Raw genomic sequence first — 12615 nt, 5'->3', positions numbered from 1 at the left:
AGGCAAGAGATACATGGTAAGATTAGCTGGCCTCTACATTGCAGAACTCTGAAGTAAAATTTGGGCGAAGTCACAGTGGATTCAGCCTTTATAAGACCTATTCTCTCTGCATAAAATACTCTTCCAACTCTGTTCCTGATTTGCTGCATCCTTCATTCACCTAACTCTTATGAATGCTCTACACCTCAGCTTGAGTTTCACTTTCTCTAGAACGCCTTCCTCCCAACCTCTGATTAATTTATCCCTCTCCTTCTTAAATTTTTCCAAAGAATCTGTAATTCCTCTTTTGTTATACTCAATCACATAGCTGCCTTTCTGATTATTCAGGCTGAAAGCTTTCTGAAGACATTTGTCTTGTTCTGCATCGTATCTCCAGCACCCAGAAAATGACTGAAACACACCTGGGAATCAAGAAATATTTGGCAAATTAATAATTTGGCCTTGGGGCACCTGGGTGGTTCAGTCAGTTGAGTGTCCAACTTGATTTCGGCTCAGGTCTTGATCTCGTGGTCCTGGGACTGAGCCCCCCACATCAGGCTCTGCACTCAGTGGGGAGTCTGCTTGAGATTTTTTCCTTCTGCCCTCCCTCATGTGTGCTCTCTCTTTATCTCTAAAATAAATAAATCTTAAAAAAAATAAGTCATTTGGCCTCATGATGCTTGAGTGGCATTGCTTGATATGGCTGATTCCAAACAGGATATCAGTAGAATATCAGCCTTTTGATGTCCTTCCACTTTGAATAATGTCATTTTACATAAAACTTTTCAAAGCCAGTTACTCATACAAAGGTGCTTTATTTTGAAATCTCCAACAACATATAAGATTCTCTGGAAAATCAAAAATCATCAGGCTGCTACTCTATTATTTTAGAAAATAAAAAGGTTTAGATTATATAATAGAAAAACTTCTTCATTATATGTAAAACATTTTTGCTGTTACCTATAGTAAAAGAGATGAAAGAGCATCCTGAAGGAGAGGGAGTGGTTCTGAGAGTGTTTGGATTGGGATTTACCCATCCCAATAGAGATGAAGACAAAGATGAAGACAAAGATGAAAGAATTAAGATGCTAGTTTGTATTGGGTTCCTTCAATAACCTGATAGGTCCATATGGACAACCCATATGACATTTTCAAACCAGACTTTGACTCACTGATGATCATTATTTGGATAGTTCCTCCAAAGCAAGCAAATGTCAGTTGTTAAAATGATGTGGAGCCTAATTGACAGAGCTACCCCTTGAGAATCTTGCTCCAGACTGCTGTGAAGACAGCATCCTTAGTCCTGATGAGTGATCCTGTGGCCGTACATGATCCTGGGTGCAAGTCCACAAATACTGGGGCATAGCCTGAGTATCACTAAAAATCACAAAGGTTTCAGGGCTGGAGACATCATCAACCACACTGTCATGGATATCTATGTCTCCAGGACTCAACGGTGAGGGAAGAATATTTAACTGATGACCCTGACAGAAGGAGCCTGTGAGTACTTCAGCTTCAAACACATATATCAGTTCAGTTGTAGCAGATGTTTTCTTGACCTGGTCTGCTAGGTTTTTCAGGTTCTTGGTGAAGTATATACCAATTCCATATTTTAGGTCTGATAAAAGAAAACAAGTTAAAAGATTATTATGATTATTATGAACCATATTGCCTATGTGGGTATTAATACATATTCTCTCTCTAATCCTCCAAATAATCACCACCTCCTGGTCTCAAGTCTCTGTCTATTGCAAAAACACCTAAAGTCAATCTCTTCAGACAAATCATCATTGATGATGATCAGCATAATAATAGCTTACATTTAAATATACCCACCTTCCTTTTTACTCTCCTTCTTCCCTCCCTATTTTTTTTCTTTACATTTACTACAGATTTAATCGAATATTGTTGTAGGCTCAAGAGCAGCACTGAACCACAGAAGTAAGCCATATCTGCAACTTAAAATTTTCTAGTAGCTACATAAAAAGGTAAAAAGAATCAGGTAAAATTAATTTAATAGTTTTTATTTAACCTATTATATCCAATATGTTATTATTTCAACATATAGTCAATATGAAAAATTATTAAGGAGATATTTTACATTCTTTCCTTCAGGTAGTAATCTTTAAAATCAGTGTATAACATTTATAGGCCATCTCGATTCGGGGAACCACATTTTAAGTGTTCAATAGCCATGTGTGTGGCTGGTGGCTACCAACTGGACAATACAGCTCTAGGGCTTCAAAGAATGACTAGGACATGATCCCTATTCTCAAAAACTCACAAAGGGAGCTTCCCACATGTAAATGGTTAAAGCACAGCACAATTTTATGCGGAGAGAAAAGTATCTTGAGATAAAAATCAAAGATTTCTTTCCTAGAAAATTCTTCTTGATCTTGGTTCCTCCACCGAGTTCTTGCTACTTATTTATCTCTATATATCTCATATATAATTTTTTTAAGATTTATTTTAGAGGGATGCCTGGGTGGCTCAGTGGTTGGGCGTCTGCCTTTGGCTCAGGATGTGATCCCAGAGTCCCGGGATCAAGTCCCGCATTGGGCTTCCTGCCTAGAGCCTGCTTCTCCCTCTGCCTATGTCTCTGCCTCTTTCTCTGTGTCTCTCATCAATAAATAAATAAAATCTTTTAAATAAAAAAGATTTATTTTAGAGAGACAGTGCAAGCAGGGGGAGGGGCAGAAGGAAGGGGAGAGAGAGGCAGAGGAGAGTCCCTGCTGAGTGTGGCACATGACTCCAGGCTGGATCCCAGGATCCTGGGATCACGACCTGAGCCAAAACCAAGAGTCAGAGGCTGAACCAACTGAGCCACCCAGGCACCCAATATACCATATATAATTATTTTTAATCAAAGCATAGATTATGGTCTTGAAAGGTTTTCTGGGAGAGGAAAAGGGGTTTTTGAACCCTAAGTTCAAAAGCCTAAAGGAAGGATTCAGAGCATGGAGTTCATGCCATAGGTAACCGAAGAGAGAAGGATAAAATATTCTTAGAACAGTTTTCACACTTCCAATTAAATAAAAGTTCTGCCTGGTGGGAAGAGAAGAATCAGAGAGGACACGACTAGAACTCTTGGGGATTCTGAGAAGGGACTCACTTCGCCGCCCCACTCCCTCAAGAGAGCCCTCGGAGTTAAGATGGTGCAGAACAAGAATCTCAGAAAAATGGGAGGGAGAGACTTCCAGAGTAGAAGGGGCCATTCATTGCCCAACTCTAGTGGATGCAGGCTCTTCATCCAGCTGGTAGCTAAGTGGAAAGCAGCAGTGCCTGGGGATGATGTCCGGAACAGGTGAGGACTGCCACACAAGACCTTGCCCTTCACCTTGAAGGATGGGCACACTCAAAAATTTCCTGTGCTGCAGGAGGGGTACCAACCATGGTCAAGAGAGGAATAACCTCGGCATGAAAAACAGTGCCCTGTGTAGACCCTGAGAGCAAGGGGCACCATAAATTTAAGCATGGGAGGGTGCCAATGACCAAGCCCAGGGTGGTTTATCTAGCAGAGGACATTGGAAGCCAGAGAACAGACAGCTGCAGAACGAGACCTCCCTCCCCACAATGCCTGTCACATCATCTACAGCACTCTCAGAAGAGAAGGAGGGGAAAAAACTTGCAGGAACTGAATTTTAATCCCAAAGGGGCTGAGACAACTCTGAAAATGACTGAGTTCCTCTTGAACCACCAAGATGGGAGTCTTTCATGTTTGTAGACCTGGGAGCCTCAAAGGCAGGTGAAGTTCCATTTTAGAGCTGTGAAGAAGACAAGCCCCATACTGGATTTCTGGGGACCTGTGGAGTTTGTACTTTGACTTACAGATACAGTAACAAAGGAATGTAGGAAGCAGCCCCCTGGGCCTGCACGAGTGAGGGAGGGTGTCAGCCAGGAAATGCCATCTGAGCAACGTCTGGAAGAAGGAATAGGACTTTGCAGGGATAAAACGGGTAAGGAGGAAGGTATTCCACAGGAAAAGGCATAGAGGCATGAAATATCCCGCACATTTAGGAAACCCTAAGAAGTTCCTGGCTGAAGTGTGGTGGAGCACAGTGAGTGATGACGCTGAGGAGATAATGGGGCGGGGGGGGGGGGGGTGCGGGGGTAGGGCCTTACATGCTGGGCCAACCAGGCTGGAGTTCAACCCTGTAAGCAACTAGGAAGGCAGATAGTAAACAGGCACATGTGTTTTTAGCATGATAATTCTGGTAGCAGAGTAAAGGATAGGTCAACTAAAGGATAGGGCTGTGAGGCAAGGAAAGGACCTGGTCATCGTCTAGGCCCAAGGAAAGAACAGCAAAGGCAGAGGAACAGAGAGGTGAGGCTGGGCTGAGAATGACACTGAGAGGGAACCTAGAAGGACTGTGTTACTGCCTGGACCTGAGAGGAAGGATGGAACAGAAGATGGTAAAGTTTCCAGCTAGGAGACCCGGGAGATAGATAGTGATGGTATTAGCCAGGTTAGGGAGTATCAGTTGGGTGGGTGGGTGGGGCGGAATAAAAGTGCATATTTCTTAGGGAAAAGCATGGCCAAGGTAAGAGTTCAGTCTGAGGTGGCTATAGAACTTCCAGGCAGAAATAATCAAAAGACAATGGGAAATATGGACCTACAGGTCAGGAGAGAAGAAGGAGGTTAGAGATACAAATTTGTAAGTCATCCTAGAGGTAGGAGTTGAGGCTATAGGTATAGCCTCAATCACCCAGGGGGACATTGTAGAGTTAAAAAAAAAAACAGGGGGTGGGGTACCTGGGTGGCTCAGCAGTTGAGTGTCTGCCTTCACCGCAGGGTGTGATCCCAGGATCTGGGATCAAGTCCCACTTTGGGCTCCCTGTGGGGGGTCTGCTTCTCCCTCTGCCTGTGTCTCTGCCTCTCTCTCTCTCTCTCAGTCTGCGTCTCTCATGAATAAATGAATAAATCTTAAAAAAAAAAAAAAACAAGGCTTTCTTTAGAACTTCAGAAAATACCCAACAGATGGACTCACAGATTATAAAGGATAAGGGCAGGAACTCTGTGTGTTTTGTTTACTGTTGTATTCCTCCCACCTAGCACAGGGCCTGACTTATAGAATGCGCTCATTGTGGAATGAATGAATGAACCCAATAAAAAAAAAAACTGCAAGCATGGAGGCTCCTTCTTGCTACATTCAGCCTAGCCCTACAAGCAAGAGATGAAATCAGAACTGGCTGGAATGCAAGTCAAGATAGAAAAATATATATATAAAGATTTGTTAATAGAAGCCCCCTTTGCCTATAGTTGGCCATCTAAATTGACCAAGAGTCCCATAATTCGGAACCTTGCAGGGAACCCCCTGCAAAAAAAAGAAAAAAGAAAAAAGGCCAAGAGCCTTTGTACTCCAAATGAAAACTGAGTGAAAAAAAAAAAGAGTTGCAAAACAATTTCAGTGGTGATAAAATGTCTCCTGGGTTTCTCAAGCACCTTTGGTTAAGCCCACTCACCAGACACGTCAATGCAAGTCACATTATGGGCACTATCTCCCCAATGAGTCTATCATCTGAATTGCCTCAGGCAGTGGCTTTAAGCCTAGAGCTAGGGATGTGGACAGAGCACAGAGGCCAGTAGGTAAAAGACCAGGATCTTGAGGCTTAAAGACTAGATGGAGACAAGACCTTTGGCTGGGTTTTAAAGACAGAAACTTGACCAAAAGTAAACAGGCTTCATGCCTGCAGAGGTTTTAAAGGAACTGTATTGCTGAAGAAACTGCAAGCCTGGCTGTCAGTAGCCTGGGAGCATTCTGGTCCTGAGGCAATCCATGGACCCCTGGTAGGGAGCCGGCCTAGAAATGACCAACAGCACCAACGCATATGGAAGATTCTTCCCAGAGTGCAAAACAAGGAAACAAGGGTCTTAATCCACTCCCAGAATAGAGTCCTCACTATCCATGTCCAGCAGCAGGTGATTAGTGGTATGGACCAGTGACTTTCCTTCTCTCCTTTAGAAATGGGAGTTTTTATTGCACTTTTCCTGCTCCTTCTCCTGGCACTATATAATGAGTGGGTTGGGGCAATTACCTTGCTTTTATGCTTTAAGAGAGGACATTTTGGACTTGAGGCTGATGATGAGACAGGGTGAGACTTTGGGGCTGTCTTCCTTGGGAAGTGGTGTATGTGTCCTTTAGGAAGAAAGCTCTGTATAGATGTCAGGCAACTAGCAGCATCTGCCACAGGACCAGAAAGAAGGCACTAGAGGAGTTGAAAAACTAGTGATGGTCTTAGAGTAGTTTAAGTAGGGGCAGGGGGTGGGGAATGCAGGAAAGCCAGTTATGATGGGTTCAGGAGCAAATAGAAGTTGTGAATTTTTAAGACTTTGTCAATAACCCTCTTCAGGTTACACTCAAAGACTTCTTGGTAGGGATTCATTTACCTATTTTTGTCCCCAGGAATTTTCCATGTTCAATTTTTACTTCAGGTATTGCTTAAGTTCTTCTGTCTGGGGCAAAGAGATGAAGATTACCAGACCCTGTGCTTTCTAGAAATCAAGACTTGGAGTTGGCTTCACAGCAAGGATCATGCTATATAGTTTGAAAGGTAAAGGTTCTTGCTCTTTAGCAGGAACATAGTCAATGGATCAGGTAAAGCCACATTGCTAGGTATTCTCCATGATTATTACTAAATTTCTTAGCCTCCTTTGGAGAGATCTAAAGGGGACAAAATGGCCATTAAGTATGCACTATTGTTGTACAACTGAAAAAAGACACAGAAGCTACACATAGTAGAACTCCCATAGCTGAAGGATCTCAATATGTCATTCACTTCACCTGCCATAAGATATCTAATTCATTCACTAGCTGTCTATAGGAAATGAAGAAGATGAAAGAGAAAAGTGCAACTTAAAAAAAAAAAAAGATTTTATTTATTTATTTATTCATGAGAGACACAGAGAGAGGCAGAGACACTGAGCAGGGAGCCCAAAGCAGGACTGGATCCCAGGACCCTGGGATAACGCCCTGGGCCAAAGGCAGGTGCTCAACCACTGAGCCACCCAGGTGCCCCAGAAAAGAGCAACTTAATACTAAGTTCAGGAAAATGCCCTTTTAATTAAGGGATGAGGTTTGGTAGTGGTGATAATAATTTTATGGAGATAACAACAGCAACAAAAAGCTTCAAAGTGTTCTCTGCAGATAAAACACATAACCACAGAAAAAACCAGTGAACTGTAGATCTTACTGCTAACGTTTTCATCAACATTAAACCCATCAGCAACAAAACATATGAAGGACAAAAAATATGACCCTTCCCAAATAACTTTATCACTATATGCCAGCTGCAAGTGATTCCCCTCACCACAGCAACAGATACTATGCGTGGTGAGTCACTTGCTGAGGTCTGCTCACCCATCCCCACCTACGGAGGCCCTGAAGATGAGGGGCCGACACCTACCGCAGGGCACCGAGTACATTCTTTGAAAGCCAACTCTGCATACTGCTTCACAGAACTGGTAAGGAACTTGCTGAAACAACCTGCAGCTCACAGGTTTCCCATGTGTTCTCTCTTCCATCACTTTCTTCTTTTTTTGGAAGACAGCCATGAGAACGGAATTGTCTATTTTCTCCACCTATGACCCAAGGATATGAAAAACTGAAAAAAACTGGGAAAAAGTAAGAACCACTATTTACATTGCTTGATACCCTGCTTCACAGATAAAGGCTCGTATGTGCATATGGCTGCATGCAACTTGCATTTCATGTAGAGTGTTTTAAGAGTCTCTCCTGGCCCAACCCTCTCCTGCTTTGACTTGTCTCTTTAAAATTCCCTGTCCCTTCTTTGATAAATCCACTTAATAAAAATTCACTGAGCAGGAATGCCTGGGCTGCTCAGCGGTTGAGTGTCTGCCTTTGGGTAAGGCGTGATCCCAGGGTCCAGGATCGAGTCCACATCAGGCTCGCTGTGGGGAGCCTGCTTCTCCCTCTCCCTGTCTCTCCCTCTCTCTCTCTCTCTATGTCTCTCATGAAAAAATAAGTAAATCTTTCAAAAAAAAAAAAAACATTCAGTGAGCAGTCACTCCGTGCCAGGCACTGGTAATGAAATGGTCAACAGTGTAGACACAGTTGTTGCCTTCTTAAAAGCTCATAGTTTAGTGAGAGGTAAAACTAGGTAAACAATTATAATATGGTGTGATAAATGCTATTCCATTTCTTTCATTTTGCTTCAAGACAGGCAGATAGGTTTGCCCTGAATCTTGATTGGTGCTTCTGTACATCCTGGCATCATCTCTACCTCCTTTCCAACTACACCCTTTGTGCCTGCCCACACCCCTGCCCCACTTTCTGTCTTAATCCCAGGGTTTTGGGTCAACAAGTAGCTGGCTTAGAGTCATCAGCAGGTGAATTATTCTTTTGGCTACAGAACCAAGTGATAGCAAGACGAGTCAAATCTTTCCCTTAAATTAAGTATACCTTTATAACCTGCAAACCACAGTTTTCAAACAGTTTCTTCTGATCCTGAATTTCCTCAGCTGAAAGTTTTAGGCATCTCAGAAACTTATTCCTTTTCATTTCATCCTGATTTTTTGGTTGCCCATCAGTCCATTGTCCTAAAAATAAGTAACACAGCACTTTATCTCAATGCTCTGTGAGAGGACAGAGGGTTGTAAAGAAATTCAATAAAACAAATTATAGAAAGTTAAAGGGGTGGATTAACCAGTTTACATTGTGTGCCTTACATGTTCAGGACATGGTAGGAAAGTACAACCTAATGAGAAGTCATAGGCTAAAAGAGGGGGTTAATAAATTTGCCCTCACATGGTTTGGATTATGAGGCTGAAGGGTGAGAGAAAAAATATCATTAATGTATAATTCCCCCATCAATGTTGTAACAATGATATATAATTGTGTTGCTTATAGAAAATGTTTATATTTCTACCCAGGATGCTCATCAACAAAAAGATACAGGTATGACAAAACATTAAGGAGTGATGAAAAATAGCATGACATTTACATAAAACTTCAAGATTTTCAAAAAAGATCTCATATCTCAACTTCATTTGAACATCACAACACTGCCGCTGGAATAATTCACACACTTTTACCAATAAGGAAATTGAAACTCAGAGAAGTTAGGTGACTTGCCCAGAATCACACTGGGCTTTCGCCAGGGCTTTCTATAAGTGGCAAAGCAGAATGTTGGGTATATACATCACTCCTATGCCACCCAGCCAGAGAGAGGAGAATTTGGAGATTAAGAGTTTATGGTGTCCTTTCCTTCCTTTTTTTCCTTCTTTTGTTCCTTCTCTCTACTTTCCTACCTTCTTTTTTAAATTCAAGGGACACCTGTTATTGCCTAGCAACTCCTTATTGGAATAAATATACATATAGGTAGACAAACAGAAACCCCCAAAAGACTTATTTTCTTTCAGTTTTTCTTTTTCTTTTTTTTTTTTTAAGATTTTATTCATTTATGAGAGAGAGAGAGAGAGAACCTAGCAGGGAGGAAGGGACAGATGGAGAAGCAGACTCCCAGCTGAGCAGGAAGCCCCATGATGCCAGGCTGAATCCCAGGAACCTGAGATCATGACCTGAGCCAAAGGCAAACGCTTAACCAACTGAGCCACCCCAGGGGCCCCTCAGTTTATTTTCAGTTTGACTTAAGCCCAAGTATATGAACATGACTGATTCCTAGCACATTATTTAATTGAATGGGCTCAATTTAACCACAAAAAGCAGATAATAAATCCAAAGAATTTCTATAGGGGCCAAGTTATACATCTGGAATGCGGGAGGGACAAAATTCCATAGCAGAGAAACTCCAATGCCAGGACATTGCAAAGGAAGAGATTATAAATTAAACCTCGAGAGCAACAGCTGACATTCATAAAGTATAGTAACAGAGTTCAGTTTGCTTGAGTTCAGCAAACATTTACTGAGCTCTTATCACCTGCCTGGTGCTGGGTTGGGCATCAGAGACTCAAAAGATCCACAAACCGCTGCTGTCAGAAGCGCTCCTCAGGAAGCATTACAGTGGCAGCATCAAAGAGGAAATACCTAACTTCTTGTAATTTAAAATTTTATTCTGGTGGATAGTTGATGATCCTTGTAGTAAAAACTCATTACAAATCTATCCATTTTGTTAATGAAGGTCTTAATTTGATTGAGAAGAGGGTGTGTAGGAGACTGTGAAACACTGCTGTGGAAAGATATGCTTAGTCATCAGCTATCAAAAATGCCACCTTGCAGCAGAACAAGGGACTGACAGGACTAACTGCCAATAGCTGGGAGAAGGAGTCAACGGTATGAATGCAGTTAGTTTCAAGTAATGCCACAAGCTTCATAGACCAGTCTTGTCTCTCGTTCTCCTGGGGAGCATAGTGCGGTCAGTTTAAATACCCACAGTCCTTAAGTTTCAAAAGCTAAATAGAAATCATAATCTTTGGCCTCATCCTTATGTCTTATTTTTGTCGTTTTTTGCCCCCTGAATTTTTCTAAGGAATGGAGATACAATATTTATTGTAAACTCCAACTGACTTTGACCATGTCTGCCTGAATTATTTTTACAAACAAGGTGCAAGTAAGGTGTTCTTTGAAATTTTACATCTGAATTTTTGTGCCAAACTCATCAACATTTCAGTGATCTTTCTACAGTATGAAACTGACCTTATCTCTGCTAAAATCCTTCAAGGCTCCCCCTTGTTTCAAGAAAAACTGAAATCTCATGTGATTTACAAAGTCTTGCTTAATCTAGACCCTGGTCCGATTGCTTGGAGGTTTCTTTATCTTATTAATTGCTATTTATTCTTCACTCACCATTTGTGACACCTCCTCTGAGAAGGCTTCCCTTGACCTCCCACGTCTGGGTTAGGTGTCTTAATAGGTATGCTGAGACCCAATGCCAATGTCTGTGTGTAGGAGGGTTTCCCGTATACACAAGCAAGCAATTCTGCTGCTATCTACCCAAAGATAGCATCAGATTCCACAGGTTATGGGTTCAATCCTATAAGACTGCCCCCCAACACACATACACACACACCTCAGGCACCAGTCAAAAGCCAGGTTGTTACCTGTGCTTCTGGCTGACTAGCTACAAACTAGAGGTTCCAATGACCTTCTCCTTGGATTCCAGACACCAGTTGCAAGTTCCGATTGCTACCTGTACTTTTGACTGGCTGACTATAAATCAGAGAGGTTCCCATGAGCTCCTCCTTGGGTTCCACTAATTTGCTAGAGAAGCAACACCTGGGTGGCTCAGTGATTGAGCATCTGCCTTCGGCTCATGGCATGATCCTGGAGTCCTGGGCCTGTTTCTCCCTCTGCCTATGTCTCTGCCTCTCTCTCTGTGTCTCTCATGAATAAATAAAATCTTTAATTTTTTAAATAAAATCTTTAATTAAAAAAATTTGCTAGAGCAGCTCACAGAACTGAGGAACATGTTACTTACTGGATTGCTGGTTTATTGTACAGGTATATTACTCAGGAACAGCCAGACTGAAAAGTTGCATAAGGCAAGGAAGGAATGGGAAAAGGGGGCGGAGCTTCCATGCACTCTCCCAGCAAGCCACACTCCCTAGCTCTCCATGGGCTCACCAACCTGGAAGCTCTCTGAACCTGTCTTCCTGGTTTTTTTTTGGAGGTCTGTTACCTAGTCACGCTGATTAAATCATTGACCATTGGCAAATGATTCAGCCTCCAGCCCCTTCCTTAGATTGTTGGGCTGGGGGATACCAAAAGTTCCAATCCTCTAATCATAGATTGGATCTCCTGGTGACCAGTCTCCACCCTTAGGTGCTTTCCAAGGTCCCCTCCTATATGTAACAAAAGACACCTTTATCACTCTCAACACTTAGGAAATCCAAGGGTTATGAGAGCTGTAAGCCAGGAATGTGGACAAAGACCAAATATACATGACAAATATGTTTTGATCACCTGAATGACCAAATATACATTCTAAATGACAGCATCACAGTGCCTGTCTGAGGTGCTCTCATAGAGCACTTTCACCCTCTTTCATAATGAACCTGCTTGCATCTCAGTATCCTCAATTAGATTTTGGGTAGAAACAATGTCCATCTTATCACTGTATCTCCAGCAGCCACCAGGATGCTTGGCACATATCACAGATAAAATATACATAAGTCAAGTAAATAAATGAAATAAACCTCTGTTTCCCAAGGTGGCATTTACAACAGTATAATTTTCCTATTTAGCTCTTGGGTTATGTTAAAAGGATCTCTCCAGACCCAAATTCCCAGTCATCATGATGAATTTTGCCCCACTGAATGGGAGATCCTTGAGTGTACTTCACGGTACAAATGAATAATTTACTTTGGTGAGCTCAAAGTAATTTCAACTTTCCTAACGCTGCCAGCAACAAATACATAGCTGCAATAAAACTCAAAGAAATGAATTAATCAAATGGAATGTGTCCACATTTGAATGCTCCATTTGTAGAATTAGGGATGTATTCCTCACCCCCCCGCCCCCCAGCCTGGGCTTGCATTGCCTGAGGCTTTCCCATTTAATTGCCTCTCAGACAACCCATGTCCAGTAAATACAATCTTGCGTGTGTGCGTTGTGTGTGTGTGTGTGTGTGTGTGTGTGTGTGTGTGTTCATTTACCAAGTAACCTTGCTGGTAGAAAGAGAGTTATAAAAGTTTATGGCCTAACACAGAACCAGCATGTT

At 42.2% G+C, this 12615-nt stretch overlaps 1 protein-coding gene across 5 annotated transcripts in view; it reads right to left on the bottom strand.

Moving 5' to 3' along the window:
* Positions 1 to 774: 774 nt before the first annotated feature.
* PARP9 (poly(ADP-ribose) polymerase family member 9) overlaps positions 775 to 12615 on the bottom strand; it is a 33634-nt gene continuing 21793 nt past the window's right edge. For all 5 annotated transcript variants that reach the window (XM_072812285.1, XM_072812288.1, XM_072812284.1 and 2 more), the window contains 3 exons: positions 8400 to 8536; positions 7384 to 7558; positions 775 to 1597 (listed from right to left, as the gene is read on the bottom strand). In XM_072812285.1, coding sequence (XP_072668386.1) covers positions 1218 to 1597; positions 7384 to 7558; positions 8400 to 8536 — 692 coding nt within the window. In that variant the 3' untranslated portion in view covers positions 775 to 1217. The remainder of the gene's footprint in view (positions 1598 to 7383; positions 7559 to 8399; positions 8537 to 12615) is intronic.

This window comes from Canis lupus, chromosome 35, assembly GCF_048164855.1.
Source record: "Canis lupus baileyi chromosome 35, mCanLup2.hap1, whole genome shotgun sequence".
Lineage (NCBI taxonomy): Eukaryota > Metazoa > Chordata > Mammalia > Carnivora > Canidae > Canis > Canis lupus.
This window is presented reverse-complemented; position numbering and strand designations above follow the sequence as displayed.